General features: G+C 38.4%; 5 protein-coding genes across 6 annotated transcripts; 3 read left to right on the top strand and 2 right to left on the bottom strand.

The window, feature by feature from the left end:
• On the top strand, window positions 882-5,679 carry LOC18789499 (pyruvate dehydrogenase E1 component subunit alpha, mitochondrial). The gene is made up of 8 exons (XM_007222730.2): window positions 882-1,798; window positions 1,896-1,975; window positions 2,201-2,278; window positions 3,201-3,296; window positions 3,401-3,472; window positions 3,664-3,717; window positions 3,889-3,954; window positions 5,142-5,679. The coding sequence occupies exons 1-8, from the start codon at window positions 1,084-1,086 to the stop codon at window positions 5,184-5,186; spliced, it is 1,206 nt and encodes a 401-aa protein (XP_007222792.1). The 5' UTR covers window positions 882-1,083; the 3' UTR covers window positions 5,187-5,679.
• Window positions 10,451-12,327, top strand: LOC18789880 (probable galacturonosyltransferase-like 9). The gene has a single exon (XM_007222978.2). The coding sequence runs from the start codon at window positions 10,806-10,808 to the stop codon at window positions 11,976-11,978; it is 1,173 nt and encodes a 390-aa protein (XP_007223040.1). The 5' UTR covers window positions 10,451-10,805; the 3' UTR covers window positions 11,979-12,327.
• LOC18790636 (germin-like protein subfamily 1 member 1) lies at window positions 13,248-14,196 on the bottom strand. Its single transcript, XM_020564120.1, has one exon. The coding sequence runs from the start codon at window positions 14,167-14,169 to the stop codon at window positions 13,504-13,506; it is 666 nt and encodes a 221-aa protein (XP_020419709.1). The 5' UTR covers window positions 14,170-14,196; the 3' UTR covers window positions 13,248-13,503.
• LOC18791061 (protein WVD2-like 7) lies at window positions 14,617-18,594 on the top strand. 2 transcript variants are annotated; one of them, XM_020564114.1, is made up of 9 exons: window positions 14,617-14,719; window positions 15,128-15,160; window positions 15,342-15,492; window positions 15,698-16,363; window positions 16,495-17,040; window positions 17,178-17,242; window positions 17,424-17,559; window positions 17,700-17,810; window positions 18,228-18,594. In XM_020564114.1, the coding sequence occupies exons 3-9, from the start codon at window positions 15,451-15,453 to the stop codon at window positions 18,255-18,257; spliced, it is 1,596 nt and encodes a 531-aa protein (XP_020419703.1). In that variant the 5' UTR covers window positions 14,617-14,719; window positions 15,128-15,160; window positions 15,342-15,450; the 3' UTR covers window positions 18,258-18,594. The 2 variants fall into 2 exon arrangements, with proteins under 2 accessions (XP_020419703.1, XP_020419700.1); XM_020564111.1 differs by lacking the exon at window positions 14,617-14,719 and adding an exon at window positions 14,781-15,031.
• Window positions 18,575-21,624, bottom strand: LOC18791144 (formin-like protein 4). Its single transcript, XM_007224594.2, has 2 exons — window positions 20,229-21,624; window positions 18,575-20,133 (listed from the first exon to the last, which is right to left on the bottom strand). The coding sequence occupies exons 1-2, from the start codon at window positions 21,410-21,412 to the stop codon at window positions 18,813-18,815; spliced, it is 2,505 nt and encodes an 834-aa protein (XP_007224656.1). The 5' UTR covers window positions 21,413-21,624; the 3' UTR covers window positions 18,575-18,812.

Below are 22,860 nucleotides of genomic sequence, written 5' to 3'. Positions count from 1 at the left end.
AAGAAATTTTTGAGCTTTGGGTTTCAACTATGGTTATATCTGATTTTCATTTTCATTTTTTAACTAATGTTCATGCTATTGTGGTCATTCAATTCTCTCATTCATGCAATTCAATCATTACTTCAAATTTAATCACATGACGTGCTTTTTAGCGGTAAATTCAACTTTTGAGTTCACTATAAGCAATTAGAGGCAAAATTAGGTTTTATTGTTGTGTTGGGGTTCGAATTTGGGTTTTTAGGGGATTTTTAGTGAGTTAGAGTTTCAATTTGAAGAAAACGAGATAGATAGGTCAATTTGGGGGAACTTGGTAGTAGAGAGATGGCTAGGCCATTTTAGAAGATGCTTGTGCCCAAATTTACATAATGAGACGAAAGGATTGAATTGACATGAATGAGGATAATTAAAATGGTACGAAAATTAGTTGGATGATCAAAATAAAACTCGGATATAAATTCATAGACTTTTACCTTTTTTTTTTTTTCTATGTAATTTTATTTGTTTACTTTCGAGCTTATTGTGCATCATATGTATATTAAATCTAAAATACTTTTTGAGCTAAGAAGGCCATCATGATTCATTTGTATATTAAAAAACTTCGTGTAAGATATTGGCGAAAAGAACAAAATAAAGGGAACCCACCCAGCCAGCAAAATTTGTAGGCATATAATATGTGCACCCACCAAACCTCATACAGCACATCTTTGATTACTTCCACCAAACCCCAAAATGGCATTTCTAGCATTGGTACGGAAATTTAGAGTCAAACATATGCACAAAATTTATTTTTGTGCTAAAGTGAAATTAAGAAGAAAAAAATTTAAAAAATTTAGAGAGAGGAAGACACACCTGCACAAGTAGGAAGGGAACAAAAATTTTGGGGAAATAAAAATTATTATTATTAAGTCAAAGAAATCACTCCGCCACAAAATAACGACAGTACCCAACTAAGACAATTTTTTTAATTATTTTAACAATTAAAACATTTTCGATTCCTCTCCTACTACTTTCCTACCAAACCCTCTCCTTTCACCAGTCTCAGCTCCCATCCCACACAGCCGGAAAACGATCCAACGGTCAGAGATGGCTCTATCCCGCCTCGCATCCTCTTCATCTTCCGGCTCCAATCTCCTCAAACCCCTCACCTCCGCCCTATCCTTCACCCCATCTCTCCGCCGTCCGATCTCATCCGCCGCTGATGACTCCACCACCCTCACGATCGAGACATCTGTCCCCTTCACCTCCCACAGGTGCGACGTGCCGTCCCGCACCGTCGAGACCACGCCCAATGAGCTCATGACGTTCTTCCGCGACATGGCGTTGATGCGCCGGATGGAGATCGCGGCCGACTCGCTCTACAAGGCCAAGCTCATCCGAGGGTTTTGCCATCTGTACGACGGCCAGGAGGCCGTCGCCATCGGCATGGAGGCCGCAATTACCAAAAAGGACTGCATCATAACCGCCTACCGTGACCATTGCACCTTCCTTGGCCGCGGCGGGACCCTTCTGCAGATTTTCTCCGAGCTCATGGGCCGCCAGGGTGGCTGCTCCAAGGGGAAAGGTGGGTCCATGCATTTTTACAAGAAGGACGCTGGGTTCTATGGCGGTCACGGTATTGTTGGGGCTCAGGTTCCGCTGGGATGTGGCTTGGCTTTTGGGCAGAAGTACTCCAAGGATGAAACGGTGACGTTTGCTCTGTATGGTGACGGTGCGGCCAATCAGGGGCAGTTGTTCGAGGCGCTTAATATTTCTGCGCTTTGGGATCTGCCTGCCATTTTGGTCTGTGAGAATAATCACTGTAAGTAGTGGAAGAATTGTTTCTTCTTGGTTTTTTTAATGATAAGAAACAAAATTAATTACACATTTTGAATGATTTGGGCGTGCGTTTGACACAGATGGAATGGGTACGGCAGAGTGGAGAGCAGCTAAGAGTCCATCATACTACAAGCGTGGAGATTATGTTCCTGGCTTGAAGGTCGGATACAATCTTGTTTGTTGCATTTCATTGGTTACTGCTTATGTATTTGCTTTGAAGTTTAGCTACATTAAGAAATGATGGTTGTGTGATTGGTAAAAACATGATAGCTGTATCCACTGAATCGATTCTATAGCTCGAATTATAATGGTAGAAACATTATAGGTGATAATTTCTAGTATTAATTTGTTTTCATTTGGCAAATGGTTTGTGATCAATCTTCAGGTGGATGGCATGGATGTATTTGCAGTAAAGCAGGCATGCAAATTTGCTAAGGAGCATGCTTTGAAGAATGGACCCATTGTGAGTTATTTCTCCATTTGTTACTCTGACATCTTTTTGATTCCTTGTGCAAACTATAGCAACATGGATTGCCTTATTGTTATGTTAGGCCACTCAACAAATCTTCTGTCGTTTTGGCTCACAATTCCACATATAAAAGAAAAACATGATTGTTGCTAGGTAGGCCAAATGAATTTTTGCAGGCGATCCACAAATTGCATTGTGATTGCAATTGTATGCAGTTTATGCCATAGCTGCTAGAGTATGCTAATAGTATAGTAGATTGAAGCTACAATGAGCTATCAAGCGTGTGGTCTATGAGGAATTAATCATGTCCCTAGGGAAATTGTCTTAGCTTTATTCCAGGGGCAGTTCTGACAGTAATTGTTTGAGCTATTCTCTTAGTTCTGGAATTGCAACTCTAATAGCACCCCTTCAGGAATTTGATGCATGATCCTTTAGAATTCTAGTATAAACTTGGGTATACAGTTATATGGACCCTAGTAGTTTGTTGGGTAAGCAATGCAGTTGCATTTCAAGAGTTGCCTTTGCAGCATTTGTATGCCGTCTGTGAAAGGAAAGAGAAATAGAATGCTTTGCAAATGGCAAAAGATGTGAAATTTTTGTTCCAAGTTTTAGACTAAATGGGAAAACATTCCTCCCTTTTTTCAATTCAACATCATTTCAGTAGTTAAGAGAAGCACGATGTGGTTCATTGATGAATACCTTCGTTCAGACCCAGGCTGTGGGTTAGATCAAGTTTTTAGCCCTTCAGGATTACTTGGGCCCTTTGAAATGGTCTGGTTATGTGTAATATGTGAAGTCATGCGAGATTTTTCCAACTTTTTTGGCTCTTACTTGCAGACTTGTTAAAATTGTGTAATTTGTTGTCGCTCTACATGATACTTGTTGCCTGACATGTCTTCTTGCTTCTGGTGGTCAGATTCTTGAAATGGACACTTACAGGTACCATGGGCACTCCATGTCTGATCCTGGGAGCACCTACCGTACACGTGATGAGATTTCTGGCGTGAGACAGGTTTGTTATGTGTTCCAAACCTTGTTCCCTTTCCTTATTTTGGAGATTATGCCACAATTTCATAACGGTGTCTTTTTATAATTTCACTTGGTTATATGATTTAGGAGCGTGATCCAATTGAAAGAATAAGGAAGCTGATATTTGCTCATGATCTAGCTACTGAGAAGGAGCTAAAGGTATATTCTTCAACTACGGTGGTTTCTGTATTGTATCTATCTACTGTCATTTCTATTTTGTTGAATAATTATTTTCATAACTGAGGGAAAATTTTAGAATATGTCCATTCCTGTCTCTCTTATTGATGCTGTGGGGGGTCTGAGAAAATTGATATGTATTTATCCTTTTCTTTTCTTTTCTTTTCTTCCAGGATATTGAGAAGGAATTGAGGAAAGAAGTTGATGAAGCCATTGCTAAAGCCAAAGTAAGAAGCTTTCTGTGGTGGTCATTTGATTTCATAAATTTTCCTTTTATTTTTGTTAATTTTAACTGAATGCATGTAGCCATCTGACCTCTCTTTAGCTTTTATAATAGGTATTGTAACTGGATATTGTTCAGTGACCCTGTTTTTGATGTTTGTTGTTCCTGTTTCCAGGAAAGCCCAATGCCAGAACCCTCCGAACTCTTCACAAATATCTATGTGAAAGGCTGTGGGGCTGAGGTAATATTTGTTCCCTTGTATACAGCAACACACAGACATGCACACAATATTCATTATCTATGTTGTATCACTATGGGCAGTAAACAGAAGCTTCTGTCTTCTTTAGTTACTGCCAGTTGAGACACTACTGCTTTGGATGGGTATCTGATGCTAACCAATACAAGTGTGATGATGTGTTACTGATATTTATGTCGTAGAGCTTCTTCAATAATAATTTTCTTAAAAGTTTGGTATTAGTTTTCCCTGGGTATAAAAGAATTTTGATCATCTATGTTGTTGAACCAGTCTGAAAGTCGAGTTATTGTCCAACATCTATTAGGTGAAAGCAAGAGCATGATCATTGGAGCAGTATAGATTACATTCCTGCAAATTATAGAAATTGGAATCGTAACGTAAGAAACTTAAAAAAGCTTTCGCAACTTATTCTCCTTTTTTAAAGTGTAAAAAACTTGAGAAAAGTTTTCATACAGAAGTTATGCATTGAAATTATAACCATATTTTAGACGTGCTTGGTGAGAGTAAAGATAACCTCATCGGATCCAGCCTGCATTTGCTTCCTCTGTTTAGATTCTGCAAATGTTATGGTTACGTGCTAAAAAGAAATACATATAATAGGTCAAGTTGTGTGCCAGTTTTTGGCTGTGAAAACCTGACAAAACTAACTCCACCCACATATGTATTGTAAAATAGTCATCTGTCCACATGGACGTGGTTTTGAAAAGTTAAATTCTGGCATGCCCCTTTATTTACCCCTGTTTTCTCAAGAACTGTTCTCTCTGTGATCACCCCCTTCGCCTCTCTCACCCTTCCTAACAAATTGTCAAGAAGTTGAGGGTATGCTTTGAAAGACTGATCAAATGACTCAACAACAAAGAAAATAGACATAACAAATATAATTGCTATTCATTTGGGTGACTTCAAGTGTATTGAATGGGGGGTCAAGATTAGTATTTTTACGGTAAATTTAAAATTTCCTTGGCTCAGTAGCTGATTGGTATCACTTGATTATGGTGCATGACCCTGTATTGCTAACTCTACTACCTCTTTCTTTCCCACTGAAATTTAGTGTTGAGAATATTTTCTTACTTGCTTCCTTACCGCAGTTGCAGCTAAATTCTCACATGTAATCTACTTATTTGATGCGGTCACCCTTCCTTTCATAGATACTGATAAATGTTTTATTGCAGTCATTTGGAGCTGATAGGAAAGAAGTCAGAACTGTGCTTCCATGAATCTAGAGTGGAATGTTGCCGATGACCAATGACTGTTCCCTCCCTCAAACTCGAAGGTCTCTCTGTTCTCATAAATGAACCACACCTTCCAATTTCCTGGAAAAGGAAAAAAAACAATAAATGGTTCGATTTAAGATGGCCATCCCTTCCCGGCCATATATTTTGATGTTCGCCTTGTTTTTTGTATAGGATATTGATTCTCCTCACAAGTATTCAGAGGCTGACTCGTTGCGTGCAAGCAATGTAGTTGATCTCGAGACTTGAGAGGTTTACAATGATACACTTTTGGGATTGCTTTGAAAATATTACCCAGTTGCTCAAGGGAAATCTGCATGTTTTCCCACAATTATGTTTCTGCTCAATGCCGTTGGATGTTGGATGTCTTTTTGACATTTGATTTCTTGTTTCTCCCAGTTGTAATTGAAGCTTATTAACTGGCATTACATGCCATACAATTATTGGATTAGGTTTTTGCGGGGCAGTTTTGTTCATCTCATTTCACCTGCTCTTGAGTTACAACTATGTTTCTTATACTCGGACTAAAAAGGTTCTAAATTATTTTTTCTTTACTATTAATTTTCTTAAATCTAAAATCACAACAAAATTGTTCGTACGAAGATGGTTAGCTAAGAGTATTTGCTTTAGGTGCAATAAAGTTATATTTTTGGGAGTTGAATTGTTATCTTGAATCTGCTTAGAGTGTTTTTTTTTTTTAAATTTTATATAAGCTTCGATTATTACATATCAACTTTGAAAGTAATCTCTGATTATATTGGTCATTTCGTTTTTTTTTTTTTTGACTTTCTTAAAGTCGTCTACGTGATGCTTGATCATCCAATCAATTCCCAGTTTATTTTCTCTCTGTTCTTTTGTAAAGGATTGATAAATGATCTTGGGCAGTCGAACTTTACACGTGCATTGAGATACCTTCTCTCTTGTGTTGTGCCTATTATAATTTATATCGGTGGTGGTCCAAAAGGCAGCAGCACACAACAATAAGGCCACACCGAATTGAAATCACAAGAAGAAGACAACTGCCGTGCACCAGAAACAAAAGTAACACCATTTTTGCAGCGGTTGCCACTTGTTCATGCCAAATTGAAAAATCTCAAGTCCTTTACGTAACAACAAACAAATGGATCCCCCGATATGAATGAAATCTGTGAACTCTCTCTCTCTCTCAGAGAAAGAGAAAGAAAGAAAGAAAGAGCAAGCAGCATGAAACACGCTTGTTTCACGGGCGAGCAAGAAAAAACACTTGCAAATTTTCTTCTTCTTCTTCTGCTTTATTTGCATTGCAGATATCCACGGGGCAGATCGAAAAAGTCACATGTCATGTGAATGTGTACAAACGGCACCGTTCGTCTGTCTAACTCCTGGTGTTGTGTGGTTGTTGCATCATTCAATTTTGGTTGAGTGCTGTGGCCACCGTCAGAGGCTCAGAGTATCCAATGCAACCCCCCACTATTGCCACCAAACTTCCGCACCTTCCATTTTTGTTTAATTTAATTAATTAACTAATATTCGACATTTTTTTTTAACTTAAAAACCTACCTCCCACACGTGCACTCAATTATCCTTTCATTTCATCCACTGTACTGTACAGTCTATACTCTGACTTGGGCCATTTTCCACACCAATCCTGACCGTCTGATTTGGCTTTCTAGATCATCAATCGTGTAACTAAAGCAGACATTGTGGATATAATATTGGAGTTTGCAGGGTCCAGCAGCAGCTAATTGTGATTTGTTGTGACACTAATTTTTGTTTTATCTCCAGAGAGGAGAATCCCATTCCAAAACCACAACCTCATCACTCTAGGCAATCCTTTATCAACTAAACCATATTTTCAAAAAATTTCTGGATTTGTTTGTTAAAAATGACAGTTAAAACTGTTACTCTTACTAAAACCCTCAAAACACAAAGCAAACCACAAAACGACTACTGTCTTTCTAGAATCGTTTTCAGATTGTTTTTCTAAATTATAAAAAATACAGTTTTTTCTAGAAAACAAAATAGCTTTTGATAAGTTATTAATTAGCCAGAGGAGGAGGAGTTTGTATACTTGTGTGAGTTTAAATGAATTTAATTAAAACAAGTTGGATGGTTCCCGGAATCTCAATCAACCTAATTCCAATATTTAAATTCTTAATCCTTTTTTTTACCACCTGACTTCATATTTAAATTACAATTTACAAATACCTGTTGTCGTGTATGATAAAATAGTATGACTCTGTCAGAAAGTGTTGATTGGGTAGGCCATATTCTCATTATTTTTTAAATTTTGATGGACAGTTTTATGGTTGAAAAGTTCACGGACCCATTCCGCATTTATTTATATTATTATGGCTTGATTTTTTAAAAAATAAATAAATATATACAATTAAAATGTTACCACGTAATGGTTAAGATAAAGTGCCTGATTGTAAATTATATCGACATATCAAATTGTATGATACGATAATATTTGTCCGATAAAATTACAATTCAGTTATTACATCAACGACTTTGAAGATGTGACAAGACTTTATTTGTATGCACCTATAGAAATTCAAGTATCATTTTCTTTACAAAGCAAGTTATAATATAGGACGAACCGGCGCCATACATATTACAAAATATGAATCAATTCATTGTGTTTCTTGCGTGTATAGTAGGGCAGTATTACGTCAGTTTGAACCAAATGCTTAGTCGTTAAGTATGGTTGTAACTTTTAATAGCATGGCATCATCTTTTTTTTATTGAATTTCCTGGTTTCTTCTTTGTGCAGCACAAGCAAGGCTTTTTGACACGTATAAAGGACGAATCCATGGAAATTAAAAAATTAAAAAAATATTAGGTTGAAATTGAAAGTGAAAAAAAGAGCAATAATGCAACATTGAAAGTAAAGAATTGATACAATAATTATTGGAGACGGAAACTTCTAGAGCAACACAAGCAAAGAATTGTCTAATTCTTGGCGTCCACTCAACCAAGTAAACAATTTAATTATTTTGGGCGTCGACTTTGGTGTTTCTAATAATTAGCATATCTGAATTGTTGTCCAATTAGAGCAATTTTGTTTCTTCTAAATCATGTCATTTTTCCCTAATTTTGTACATAAAAGTGATTATTTAATATAGTGTTTTCTCGAATGGCATGTCCCACCCTCTTATTTGTCATGTGTCGGTAATTCATAACATATAATTAATTCCTATCAATTTAGTGATAAGCAGTCATCAGGCCAACAAATAATCTCACTCCATCTAACTCTTTAAAAAAGTATTAAATATTAAAGAGCAAATTTGTACTTGGCATTGTCACATCAGATGTTATATCATACTTGGCATGCATTCATTTGTCACTATATCATATGTATAATTTATACTCTATAGAATCTGTCGTCTATGTAAATAAATAAATTAAAACAACCATATATAGACCAATGTTACCGATCTGTTGCCATCGAAAAATAAATAAATAAATATGATAAAGAATATGTGGGATGCATGAAAATGATGTTTGATGTGGTCTTCTATTGACCAAGTAAAAATGCAGGTCATGGATCATGGTAGGTGGAAATTATTAATCACACCTTAGGTTCATGAATAAAACAAGGGTACAGGTTAGTGCAGAGATGCTAGACACTTATATTACTATAAGAAAAATAAATTTTTTTTTTTGGAGACCTTGCATTGTTAAATTATAATAGTAATTATTTATCGTATAAAATATTATTTAAATATATGATTGAGATTGATAGTCCATCAACATAACATGTTGAACATGAATTATTCCTTCACAATAAAGAAAAATACAGAGTCTATACTAGAGTGGTAATGTGAAAAAATATAACATACCATACCGTTTGGGAAATAAATAATCTTAATTTGACTAATTCAGCAAGGTTTTTGTATAAATGCTGCAGCATATATATATTTGCGTGCGTTTAATAAAACCAAAAAAGGAGAAACAGAAACTCCACTTGTTACTTATTATTAGGCAGTGGAGAACTTGGGAGCACGTGGGGGCACGTGGGGCATAAGCGAAAGAGGCAGAGGCAGAGAAGAGATGCTTATTGCCAGGCTGAACGCAGCCGCCAACAGCATCAGTAAACAGCTGGTGTTTGGTTAGTGGAGGCGAAGAATATAAGCTTTGTCCCAAATTTGCCGCGACAATAAAAAGGGACGTGATTTCCTCGCCCATGTTGCTGAGCTGTCTTTTGCTGCTTTCTCTGACCTGGCACTTCGTTTCTATCTTTCTTTTCATAGTTTTTTTGTTTACAAGGTATTTTCTCATTTGCTTAGTTGTCAAATAAATAAATAAAATATAATATTAACTAGTCTTTCATATACTAGTATTTGTTTATATTCGATTGGATGATGTTTTATATTCGATTCGCATGAATAATAATGACGGTACACATTTGTAATGGCTTCAATGGCCAGATGGTTTTTGCTAATCTTATTGTGAGTGTATGAATTTAAAAAAAAGAAGAAAAATGGGTAAAATTAATGAACAGTTGTCCACACGATCAATCTATAATGAATGAGAATTAAGGCTTGTTCGGTGGTGACAAGGAAAAGACTTGTGATTCTGGAGATGCGGTAGGAGAGAGAGAGAGAGAGAGTTAAATGAGTATTAATTCTGACATTGGAGTTTTGAATAATGCATTAATGAAATCAATCTGTATCCCTTTATTTGTTAAATTTAGTTTTTATTTATTTATATTGAGCATCCCCATTAATATTAAATCAAAATCCCAACCCCTTGTTCTTCTTCTGCAAATTTGGAGCAAAACTGAGGGTTGTTAGACATAAATGCAAATTAATTTCATTAGCGCAACCCTAATCCTAATTTGGAATTCATCATTCATGCACACACTGTTCCAAATAATTTCCATGTACGTACGGTGCTATTGTTACGTAATTTAACCCAGTTACAAATATTCCCAGAATACCTTTAATTTAGTGGATAGCTTTGATCTAATAACCATTTTTAAAAATTATTTTTTGATTTTTGAATTGTATAAAAATTGAAAAATAAAATAATTATAAAATTGTAATTATGAATTTTTTAAATGATGGATAATCTTTAGCATCATTACTACAGAGTTTCGACGTCGTATTTTTAAAAGCAGAAATCTATACTATATAGCAGCGGTTTGAGAGTCAAATCATGGAAAAAAAAAAAAAACAGAGAGAAAAACAGAGAGAGGAGGAGATGCTTCCTCCTTCTCGAACCCGTTCTTCTGTCTCTATTTCCGCGTTTCGTTTTTTTCTTTTGAAACGCATTTTTGCAACAACAAGCGTGTCTGGCTTTTTTCTTTCCTTTTTTGTTTGTTTTTTTTCCCTATTTTCACATTATGATTTGATTGCATTTGACCTTGCCTATTAATTATTTTCTTTGCTTAATTAGTTATTATCCAAATGGCAAATCTCCACAACCGTCTCTTTCCTCTCTCTCTATAATAACTATCTCCACACCCAGACACACAAGCACACCCACCCACCCCACCATTGCTGTTACAACATTCATTTTCTCCACCCAAAAAAGAAAAAAGAAAAAAAAAAAAAACAAGAAGAAGAAGAAGAATAACACAACAAACAAATCCCATTTCTCCTCCCAAAGCGGCGAGCAATGCTCCCATTCCGGCTATACGCCGCCGTTTTGTTCGTCCTCAGTATCTCCCTCCTCTTCCCTCCGTTCTGCATCGGGATTCGCTCCTTCCCGACCAGGGCGATCGACGGCGGAGATGCCTTCGAACTCGCCTCCGCCGCCTGGGCGAGATTCTCTGAGGCGCCGGATTACCGTAACGGAGCAGACTGCGCCGTTTCGATGAACAAGGAAATGGTGTCCTCCTGCGACCCATCCCTGGTCCACATCGCCATGACTCTCGACTCCGAGTATCTCAGAGGCTCCGTAGCTGCTGTACACTCGGTTCTCAAGCACGCTTCTTGCCCCGAGAACGTCTTCTTCCATTTCATCGCCGCCGAGTTCGACCCGGCGAGTCCGCGGGTCCTGACCCAACTCGTCCGATCTACCTTCCCCTCCCTCAATTTCAAGGTCTACATCTTCCGGGAAGACACCGTCATTAATCTCATCTCGTCTTCTATTCGGCAGGCGCTCGAGAACCCGCTCAACTACGCCAGAAATTACCTGGGCGATATTTTGGGGCGGTGCGTGGACCGGGTCATTTACTTGGACTCGGATGTGCTGGTGGTCGACGACATTCACAAGCTCTGGAACATTTCGCTCTCCGGGTTGCGGGTTATCGGAGCCCCGGAGTACTGCCACGCCAACTTCACTAAGTATTTCACCGACGGGTTCTGGTCCGACCCGGTTCTTTCCCGGGTCTTTTCCTCAAGAAAGCCCTGCTACTTCAACACTGGGGTGATGGTGATGGACTTGGTGAGGTGGAGACAGGGAAATTACAGAAAGAGGATTGAGAACTGGATGGAGTTGCAGAGAAAGAGAAGGATTTACGATTTGGGTTCTTTGCCACCATTTTTGCTGGTTTTTGCCGGGAACGTGGAGGCCATAGACCACAGGTGGAACCAGCACGGGCTTGGTGGCGACAATGTCAGAGGGAGCTGCAGGTCTCTTCACCCTGGTCCAGTGAGTTTGCTACATTGGAGTGGCAAAGGCAAGCCTTGGGTTAGGCTTGAATCCAAGAACCCTTGTCCGCTTGACCATCTTTGGGAGCCTTACGATCTTTACAAGCCGCTCCGTCATCACAACGCAGCAAAGTTCCAAGCTTTATCGTCGATTTCTGCTTCTACATTGATTGGGTTTTCCAGCTATTTGTCATGAGGCGGGGTTATGATTCTTTCATACATTGTTCAGAGATTCTATTCTTTTGATAGCCATAGGGCCATGTACAGATTGGTTGAATTTTAGGTGAAATTGTTGGAGAAAATTCATGCGTCTTCTTCTTCTTCACTGGGGGTTCTTGTTTCTGAATTTTCTTGGTGCTTTACATATATGAGACAGATTCAATTCAATTCCTATTTTGGAGGTTCCAATTCTTGGGACCATTTGGGCGATTGAATGATTTCTTTGTATGTAATCTGGGTCTCAAGAGGGAGGAGAATATCATACACTTGTTCTTGCTTCTTTCATTTCAAGTTCCATTCTTTTATTTTTGTTCATCTTAATTATTTACAGGCTGTGTTTTTGGTGTATGCTCTTCCCTTTCACTGACTCGCCATTATTGCCATTATTGCAAATTTGAAAGTGACCCCAAGAAAATGAATGACAATGAAGAAGATGGTAAAAATGTGAACTGCGAATGGGTTCACGGACCTTTCTTGGGAGCGTCACAGACTCACAGCCTGACACAACACAAAACTCTTTGTTATTTTCAACCCAATTATAATTCCAATTTTTATATAACTCATAATTTTACTAAATTTACTTTTAATTAATTGGGTGGCTAGGAGTTGGAGAGGAGGAGCTTTTAACTCTTGTTGCAAGCTCATTCGGTTTCTGGTGGAAGATGTGCGTCAACAAAAGATATTAAAATGGGTGGTTTGGGAGGCTTTTGCAAATTTGTGTACCACGTATTCATGTCATGATGCCGAGAGAGAGACGCCAATACGCTACTGCCAAATTCCCTAAATTTCCTAAGAACATCGTTAGTTGAAGCTTCTATTCTTCAAATTGGACTTTTTCCATCCAACTCTTTTAGCTTAACAAAATCAAACTTTGTTCAAGGTTTAGGGTTTTGTCAACGAAGTCTAGGTAAGTGAAAAACGACATTGACTTACACACCAGTAACGTGCAAGAAACCCCTCATTTTATAATTTAGACTATAATTTATTTAAATAAGAATAAACAATCAAACTTGGTTCATAAAGATTGACCTTTTAACTGCTAAGAATCAAGTTATTACCAGAAAGTTTCTTTTTACCCAAGTTAATTTTGCAAGTGACTGACTGCCAAGTGCTGACAAAAATTTGGTTGCTTGTGATGATGGGTACCAAACATAGAAAAGAAGCCCTTTCTTGTTTTCGTGACAGCGAAGAGGTGCACAATAAAACCAATTGTTATTTTCACTACAATTGCAACTTGCACTGAGACTGAGCTGAGTAAATGAGCTGGGATCCAATCACTTTTTTCTTTCCATTTCTACACATGCTTCATATTTTCCATCAATTATATATATTAAACAATTACAATATATTATATAGTAATATATGTGACCGTTGGCATGTGTATTTATGTGAAAACCTAAGCTAAACTTTCCACTTTCCTCGCAGCCATATATGCAAAAGCAACATGTATAATAAACAAATAAATATTTGTGCTTGTTTTAAAATAAAATAAAAATAAAAAATCAACCTCCCAGGTTCTTTCGCATCCTGGCAACGTCCAGGTCACTAACTTGAAAAGCTTTCTTCAGTATCTCAACTGGGATTGAAGGCTTTGAAGTGAAGGTGGCAAGTGAAACAATCTCTACACCAGGGTTCTGGCTACTGAACCCGGCCAAGGCCACTGCTGGGTTCGCGGAGTCGTAGTTGTACAGAAAATGAACGAGGGCCTTTGGGAACACAAATGACTCACCAGGCTTCAGTTGCTGGGTAAACACACGGTTGGAGGTGTCCACAAAGCCCACAAGAAGGAGCCCTTTGAGGCAGATTGCGACTTCTGAGGCCCTTGGGTGCAAATGTGGAGGCACAATCCCATTGGCCGCTATGTCAACCCGGGCCATGGTCAGGCCCAATGTGTTGACCCCGGGTAGGTTAAGCGTGTTCGTCAGGGTGGCGTTGAACCCGAAAGGGTTAGCTTTTGGGTTGCCTGGCTTGGATAGGACAGATGTGGTGAAATGGGATGAGGCTGCTAGCTTTGGATTAATGCAGGGTGCACCATTGAGGTAAAATGACTGGGGAATTTTTGTGTCTGCTACGCAGTAATCCTGAAGCGGATCCGGGTCGGGTTTGGCCTGGCCCAATAGAAGAGCTAGGGTGACAAATAATTGGACAAAGGAAGAATTGATTCTCATTTTGGTTGTGTGGTTTCCAGTAAGCAAAGTTTGGAGCAATATATATAGAGAAAATGTGGGACAATGATGCTTAGCAAAATTAGTGGTTAATTGGGGAAAGATGATTGAGTAGCTTAGAGGGCAATAGAGGAGGAAAATACAAGGCAAGTTAAAGGAGAGATAAAGCCCAGAAAGGCTCAATGATGCAGATTGTTGTGATTTTGCCATCGGTAGGTTCATTGGGCTTGGCCCCTTGGGCCCATATGTTCACCAGTTGTCTCCTCAAACGACGTCGTTTTAGTGCCTGTCTTCTTTGTGTAGTTTGGTTCAACCAATTGAAAATTGAATGGGGGGAGGGACCACACGCAGCCCAAGTAGCTAAGATAATTATTAATTTTAGATCTTAGATTAGAGGCTTGGAAACCTGTCACATGTAACTTTCACTATCATGTCTTTGTTTACTGTAGTGCACTCTAAAGTGGCCCATCTACCATATTTTCATGCCTGATCTGATCACTGTCTTCAACTTCTTGACGTCTCTCTGAAGCCCTGATTGGAGAAATTTCCACAGGTATCATTATTAGTACTTTTTACCCACCAAAAAAATATTATAAGTTTGTTAAGATTGACAGTCTTAATCTTTGTTTATTCAATATGGCCACTCTAATTTGTTGTTGAACCATCATAATAACCCAACTAATCTCTCTTTACCTATTAATTATACTTCCATTTTGACATCATGTGCTGTGTGTTTTTGATTTCCAAATTTCCAGTCATCAATTCAGCATGTACTTGAGACTGAGAAAGAGAAAGTCCTTAATTGTTTAACCTTTTCATCCCAGACTGGTGCTAGTAAAAGCCATATCTTTTTTGGAAACATTTTGTGGGTCATCTCCAGCTTTTGGCTTTTAGCTTTCTTTTTTAATTTTTTCCCATACAATTGTCTTGTTTTGATGATTGATTGGCTTTATCATTGTAGGAGTTCCCAGAAGTGCTAGAAACAGTGAAAAAGGTGAAGTGATAATGCTACTCTAGAAAAGGAGCAGAGGAGAACACATGGACATGTTTTTTCGTTTTTGTTTTTGTTTTTATTTATAAAATTCTTTTCTTCTTGCAATTTTAAAGACCTTTTCTTTTTGTCCCCATTCTGGTTTTTCTTACTCTTGGTATATTTTTCTTGCGTGATCCAATAGATTGGTGATATGCCCCCATGCTAGTCAAAGCCCCGTGCTGTACACAGTTTGTGTCCTGCTGTGTAGCTCTCTGGTAGCTCAACATTTGAACCCCTTCCTTGCAGAGCTAATGGGTGAATCAATAGTAGATTTCGCAAATGATGCTGATGAGGTACACTTTTTTGTCCCTAGATTTGAAAAAAAAAAAGCGACCCATCTGTATAATTTGTTTGCAATTATTGTCTTTTGAGCCTTATGTTTTGTGGGTTGCTGATTGATTCAAAATATATGATTGCTAGATTTGCTAGTTTGTTGTCTCTGTTCTTGCTTCAGAATATGCTTTTGGATTTTTGGTTTTTTTCTGTTGAATAAAACAGGTGGGAGAGGCAGCTGCTTCAAATTCTTCAAATCCTGCTCTGGAAGTGTCGGTTTCGTTCGGTAAGTTTGAGAATGATTCACTGTCTTGGGAGAAGTGGTCAACATTCTCACCAAACAAGTACTTGGAAGAAGTTGAGAAGTGTGCTACGCCTGGTTCAGTGGCTCAGAAAAGGGCCTATTTTGAAGCCCATTACAAGAAGATAGCTGCTAGGAAAGCTGAGGAGCTTCTGGAGCAAGAGAAGCAAATGCAAGATGATCCCTTTAGGTCAGATGATCAGAAGGGTGGAGATCAGATCGATTGCGGGGCACATTTTGAAATTGATTTAACTAACAGTCAAAGTACTACCCAAGCAAATTATCAAGAAACCAATTTTGACAATGATACATTTAGTACTCATGTGGATGATCTCAAGGAGGATGATGTTATCACCATAGAATGTCAAAGCTCATTGACAGAGGGAGAGAAAGAAGAAACTGATAGTGTTACGGCTAGTCCCAACTTGAACAATCCGGAGGAACTTGTTTTGGAGAAAGAAGCAGAGAATGTCCCTGCTGTGTCTCAAGGGATACAGGAAATTCCAAAGAGTTTGGACAATGAAATGGGAAAGGCTCCAGAAGTTAAAGAGGAAAAACCAAGATTGCATCTTCAGAAGGGATCTCAGAAGGTGAAGTAATTATTTCTTTAATCTATTTAGGAAAACTTATCTGCAGATACCGTGTTCTATATCTCATAATCTCAGAACTTGTTTGGTTGAAGTCTGATGTCTTATATCTTTTGCATTTTTCTGTTTTATAGGTTACTACTGGAGTGAGCAAGGAGAGAAATGTGGCAAATGTTAAGAAGAAACCAATTCCACAAATAACTAAAACACCACAGAAATCCACCCCTAGAATGTCAAAGCCTATATCAACTTCCACCCCTAGAGTGTCAAAGCCTATATCAACTTCCACCCCTAGAGTGTCAAAGCCTATATCAACTTCCACTCCTAGAGTGTCAAAGCCTATATCTACTTCCACCCCCAGAGCGTCAAAGTCTATATCAACTTCTACTGCAACACCTGCACCACGATCCTCAGTAAAAAAGGGCAACACTTCATCTTTACCCAGGAGCAAAAATCCTTCCATTGAGGACACCAAGAAAGTTCCTCCCAAGTCTTTGCACATGTCACCTAGTTTGGATCCTGCAAAGTCTGATTCAGCTTCACCGACAACCGCCAGAAAATCTTTCATTATGGAGAATATGGGAGATAAGGACATTGTCAGACGAGCATTTAAGACGTTTCAAAACAATTACAACCAACCGAAATCCTCCAGTGAAGAGAAATCTTCAACACCAACGCAGGTTTGTCATTTAAGTACGTTTTATTGTTTGAAGAAATGACCAGCTACCTTAGTGTTTTTCTTTTTCTTTTATATATAAGTTTTGCATTAGCGTGTCTAACATCCAAGTTTTATTGTGGAAATTTCATTATCAAGCAGCTCTCTACAAAGGGGAAAGAATCAAGGGTTTCCACTTCAGTGCTCCTGCCAAAAGAGAATGGAGGGTAATGTCTTAAACTCACATTTGACTGCCAACAGATGTATTTGTAATATCCATCCTCTGTGCATCTGATACTTGCATAATATCACTCTTTGCATGTTATATGCTATCTTATTTCACATTGTGGATTTAAACTTTATTTGGTGTCTGAATTACTTTATTTGCATTAAATTTTTCCGTCATAGGTCTCTAGGAAAAGGAACACCTAAGGCTGCTCCATCATCTTTTGGTTTGAGAAATGATGAAAGAGCAGATAAAAGAAAGGAGGCAAAATCCAATCCCAAAGAGGCAGAGAGATTGCACTTCCAACCAAAGTCAAAGGTATATCTTACAAATAACTATTCTTTTAAGGAGCATATTAGCTTATGACTGTTGCTATATAACTCATCAGAAATAGAATTATATCATAAGTACTACAAAAGTTGAAAATGTTATTTCTAAGAACTGTATGCTTGACACAGGGTCAAAACGAAGCAGAGATAAAAAAGCTGAGACATAGTCTTAATTTTAAGACTACTCCCACGCCAGGCTCTTACCGCGGACAAAAAATGTCAAAAAGTACTTCAGAAAAGGTATAGCGTATTGTGGTTTTATCTTATGGCATAAGATCAATTGTTCCATTTTGTATATTTTGAGTAGATCTATCATTCTTTCGCGAAGTTCCTCGTGTCACAAATGAGCTTTCATGTCTAACTTAAGCCAGGTTTAGGGGCTTACTTTGCATTATAGTCTAAAGCCTCCCATTTGTTGAGCTCTTCAGAACGAGTATAAAAACTAAAGGTTGTTATGCATATGCAAGAATATAATAAGTTTAACACATTAAATGCACGTGTGCAAGAAGGAAAGATGTATGTATGCCTTAACACTAGCATTTCAATCTGTATAATGAGTTACTTCACTGCATTTCTGGAGCTATTTGTGTGGTTAATTCGTTTTGAGGTTTTTTTTCTTTCCATAATTAATGTGAACTGTGATTATGGTATATGTAGGAAAGTTCCAAGAATGAAACCCATCGGTGACCGGATCTGCTAGGCTGAAACGTCACACATCATCTACAGTGAAACACATCTTCACAGGCTAGACAAGAGAAAATATGTGTAAGGAATTGGTTCTCATCAAGGGTGCATGCTTAAATATTATTGCTGAGCTGATGACAAAATGATCATGATGAGTGAAAAACTGTATATCTCGATGGCTAGACAAGACCTACCTTTGCTGCCATTCGTTGCCAAATTAGTCTCCTTACTCTACTTATCCCAAATAGTTATCAGAATTAGAATATGTTATGTACACATCATTGTACTTATTGCCTATGAAAGGATGTAACTGTGGGAAATATTAAAATTACATGGAGATCTTATAGTTGGTTGCAGAAATCTGGACACTATATGATTACAACATAATCTCAGACCAAAGAATAATTGAAAGAATAAATATTTGTGGATCAAACGCATGTAGGCATTACTGGGAAAGACAGAAGAAGACCAACACTACGAGCTATTGACTGAAAGTTTGTTAAAAATCACTCAGCTATATACTGATTGTAATTGTGCCTTTTGAAATCTATATCCAATTCAGAAATCATTATCTGAGTCACTGTTAGTGCTCCTAGAATTTCCTGACATGAAATTTTTAGGTAAGATTGGGAACCTTACGGGGTTCCTTGGTGGTGAGTTTGCGGATGATGTTCCTAAACTTGTTGTCACCGTCTTCCTCTTCTGTATATTTCGAGAAATTTCGACACATGCTTGATCCACCATGCCTAGAAAATCTTTAACTATGACAAATAGTTGAAATGAGTGTGCCCCTTTATCCTTAGAAACCCCTGCTTGATAATATTCTGTTGTTTTCTTTACCAACTCCATCACACTTTTCTGCTGTTCTCTCACCACCGTTAGCTCTTCTTCGGCTGCTTCAAGAAAAGCCTTCATTTCTCTTACAAATCTTCCACCACCATTGTTCTCACATTGGATTACAAGTTCTCTAATTTCTGCCACACGGGTTGTGAGAGCTGAGCATGTCCCTGCAAAGCTGTCATAATCTATAGCAGCTGCCTTCTTCACATTAGAGAACTCAGCACTGATGCCTCCAACCATAGGCAATCCTAACATCATATACTCTTTCTCTCTGTCCTCTTTTGGTTTTAGATTCTCAGAACTCAAGTTTCTGTTATGGCTCTGGCTGCTGCTCCGACTCAAGCTATGATTTGTGTTGATAACACACCGTTTCCCCTCAGACCGAATTACTTCTTCCACAACAAAATGAAGAAGAGTAGTTTTCCCATCACTGCTCCTAACGTCGGATAGCTTTCGAAGAGAACTGAGGTTGAAAGCTTGTGCATTTCCTCTTGAAGTTCCTGCATTCATGCGATTTCCAGCCTTGAGAATTGCCTCTAGCAGTTTCATAAACAGTCCTCGCGTTCGAAGTTCCTTGCATCCTAGTTCAAGTGTTTGTAAAGACTCCTTGAGGTTTAGAATCTCCAAGTCATAGTTGTATCTGAAGAGCATGGCATTAAGTCGAGTAAAAGCGGTTGGGACAGCTTTCAGAATGTGGTAAAGGAAGCATTCGGCATCGGCAAGCCTTGTGGGATCTCCATTGTACTCAAGGATTTGCGATTGTTCTTCTTCAGTTGGGGCAATTCTAGCAAGCTTTTCAAGAGTCTCTGCATTTAGACCTCTACCCTCCATGAGCACATCAAGGATTTCCTTGCGAGAAATGGTCAATGACTTTATAACAATTGCAATGTTCTGGGACTTCCTGGCATCTAGGATACAGATCTGTGGTGATGGACCAACGTTGGTGCCTCTTGGGTTCACTTGGTTGCTGTCTCTTTGGGGGGATAACCGGTTGGTGGCAACATATCCAAAAAGAGCTTCCATAAGGTCACCATCAAATCTGGAAGTAGCAAGATTGTTAGTTTCAGAATAATAAAAACCAAATACTGTAACTGTTGCATATAAATCTTGGTAAAATTAAACTTTTATCATTACCTAAATGAACCATCAATCTTGTCCCAGACCATGGAATGCTGAGTATTATTAGTATTCACTTTGTCCCAATGCAGTGGCTTCAGTTTTACCTGACCATTTCCTGCTCCTGATGAAGACTCTGCTGGTTTACTATCACCCTCCATCCCTTTTGGCCCCGTAGACGGTTTTGACAGGGCGTTCAAACTACGTGCTTTAGGCTTTGGTGGTGGAGGAGGCGGCGGTGCAGAACTATTCTTAGCTGCAATTGTTGATGGTGGTGGAGGAGGTGGAGGTGCCGCGGGGCTTTTCTTATTTGAAATTGGCAAAGGAGGCAGCAGAGGTGGCGGAGGCGGTGTTGGTGGTGGAGAAGGGGGAGGAGGAGGACTTGATGATCGAATAGTTAGCTCAACTTCTGGCTCTGATTTCTCAACAGCCTTGAGAGCCATTGATCTATTTTGATTCGGATCACTTACTTCTGATACATCATTGATGTGGGATGATGAAGACTTTCCTCTGAGCAGAGGAACTTCTTGTATAGGCTCATGCTTTCTCCTTCTAATCCCTTCAGCATCATCATCATCATCATCATCACCATTAATTTCTTCTCCATTCTTGGGATTGCGCAAAACCTCCTTATTGAAACTCTTCTTTGAGTTTCTCTCTTCAAGCTTTCTCCAGTAAAGCACATCCAGACCATTCTCATCAACAATGAACCCCTTAAAATTTCCATCATATCTTGCAAACTCATTGCGATCCACCACAGGAGGCTGAGGCCGGCCTCCTTGGGAACCTGTGCTACTAGTACCACTGCCACCACCATTAATCTTTCTTCTCCGCTTTGCAACCACGAACCGTTGGACTAAAAAGAAAACCAACCCAGAAACCACCAGAGTGCAAGCTGCAGTTGCGCCCACTGCCTTTGCAATCGAACTCTTATTGGATGAAGACTTTTGTGGCGCAGCTGGCAGCACTGGCTGTGGCTGCTCTTTTGCTTGTGTTGACGGGGGCAATGAAGGAGAGATTGGAGCAATCTGTGGTGTAGGAGCTGGAGCTGGAGCTGGAGCTAGAGCTGTAAATGGATAGAAAGTTTCAATATTTTGGCCATGACAGAGAGGAAGGACAAAAATACCGTAAAAGCAAAAAACAAAGAACAAGTTGAGATTGAGAAGCAGCAGCTGCCATGTCTGCTGAATCATCACAGCCATGAAGCTTTTGGTGGATTTGAAGAGATGGTATTATTGAAACTGAATCTGTTGGAAGCTTCTGTATTGTTTTTGTTGACATCGAATGAATGGAAGTTGTCTATGTCTATGGCTTTGGATTTGTCGTGTGCTTTTTGGGGTTTGGTGGCTGAAAGCTTCAAAGATAGTTGTTAGTCGGTTGTCTCCAATTTTTTCCTTCCCGGGCTCTTTTATATATTCAACCACTCATAGGACCCTTCTAATTGGATTAAGTTCATATCCCACTAACTACAATCAAACGCTTTATTAACACAAAGATTGGATTTTTAAATCATATAATTAATTAAGTAAATGACTAAAAAGAAAAAGAAAAAAAGGAGGGTGGTAGGTTTACTATTTCAAACCTCAAAATTGTGGACATTTTGTTGAAGTGGTAAATCACCGAATTTTTCATTTGTTCATATAGTAATGGAATTGAGAGAGAGAGAGAGAGAGAGAGAGAGAGAGAGAGAGAGAGAGAGAGTCTTGTACGAAACGAAATGGTAAATGAATGAAAAAAAAAAGAAAGTCAGAAAAGGAAAGACTTTCTCATCACCTTAATTTCAGGGCTTTAATAATTATAATTTTTACCAGTTGAGAAAGGGTTGGCCGTTCACGCGTTGAAAACCAACTTAAGCCAAAGACGTAATAATTGGTCAACGACCCCGTTTCATATTTAGGGGGAAGAAATCAAATGTAGGTTGATGACCTCAATGCGAGATTATGTTCAAAATTTGGAGAAAAGTGGCTCACCAAATTGGATGATTTATTGTCTTTAACTGCTTGTATGTAGTGGTTGGAAAAAACCACAAATTGATTACCAACCCGAAAAACCAAACAAGTGTAGAATTTGAAATGAAATAAAATATCTATGGGATCATGTTTCTTAGAAAAATAACCATAAAAACTTTGTATCTGAATGAATATCAGTAATTTTGGTGATTGCATGGCAGTCACCAATTATAATTGCAATTATATGAAATTCCTTTATAGCTTCTAAATCTTAAGCTATGATACAACCCTCCCCTGGAGTAATTAACCATGCACGGTAAACCTTCAACTCAAATATTATCGTGGCCATTCTTCTCAATCTTAAGACATGGCATATTTTAAGTAAATAATTAAGATTATAAGAATTTTTTATGCCTATATAGTATATGATTTAAATATAGGAATCCATTTGAAGATTTTTTAACTGTTTATTGTCTTTTAACTTGGGGGTGTTTGGCTGGCTTACAAAACATCGTTGTGGGTCTAAAAGTAGTTGGCCCATACTCCATAATTACAAAAGATTTTCTAACACAAATTAAAATGTGAGTCCATCTCATTTTGGTTGTAAGTTGCAATGGGGCTCAAAAGCCCATTAAGAAATACTCTTAAATATCAATTTATGAAGAAAATAGAAGGAAAAAGAAAAAGCAGAGTTCGGGTGA

This window comes from Prunus persica, chromosome G1 (genome assembly GCF_000346465.2).
Source record: "Prunus persica cultivar Lovell chromosome G1, Prunus_persica_NCBIv2, whole genome shotgun sequence".
Classification (NCBI taxonomy): domain Eukaryota; kingdom Viridiplantae; phylum Streptophyta; class Magnoliopsida; order Rosales; family Rosaceae; genus Prunus; species Prunus persica.
This window is presented reverse-complemented; position numbering and strand designations above follow the sequence as displayed.

Coding starts and splice junctions, on each gene's coding strand:
- LOC18789499 (XM_007222730.2), top strand. CDS start 1,084: ATGGCTCTATCCCGCCTCGCATCCTCTTCATCTTCCGGCTCCAATCTC. Junction 1,799..1,895: donor GGTCTGTGAGAATAATCACT/GTAAGTAGTGGA, acceptor CGTTTGACACAG/ATGGAATGGGTACGGCAGAG. Junction 3,297..3,400: donor AGATTTCTGGCGTGAGACAG/GTTTGTTATGTG, acceptor TATATGATTTAG/GAGCGTGATCCAATTGAAAG.
- LOC18789880 (XM_007222978.2), top strand. CDS start 10,806: ATGCTCCCATTCCGGCTATACGCCGCCGTTTTGTTCGTCCTCAGTATC.
- LOC18790636 (XM_020564120.1), bottom strand. CDS start 14,169: ATGAGAATCAATTCTTCCTTTGTCCAATTATTTGTCACCCTAGCTCTT.
- LOC18791061 (XM_020564114.1), top strand. CDS start 15,451: ATGGGTGAATCAATAGTAGATTTCGCAAATGATGCTGATGAG. Junction 16,364..16,494: donor TTCAGAAGGGATCTCAGAAG/GTGAAGTAATTA, acceptor TCTGTTTTATAG/GTTACTACTGGAGTGAGCAA. Junction 17,560..17,699: donor ACTTCCAACCAAAGTCAAAG/GTATATCTTACA, acceptor TGCTTGACACAG/GGTCAAAACGAAGCAGAGAT.
- LOC18791144 (XM_007224594.2), bottom strand. CDS start 21,412: ATGGCTGTGATGATTCAGCAGACATGGCAGCTGCTGCTTCTCAATCTC. Junction 20,134..20,228: donor AAGATTGATGGTTCATTTAG/GTAATGATAAAA, acceptor TGCTACTTCCAG/ATTTGATGGTGACCTTATGG.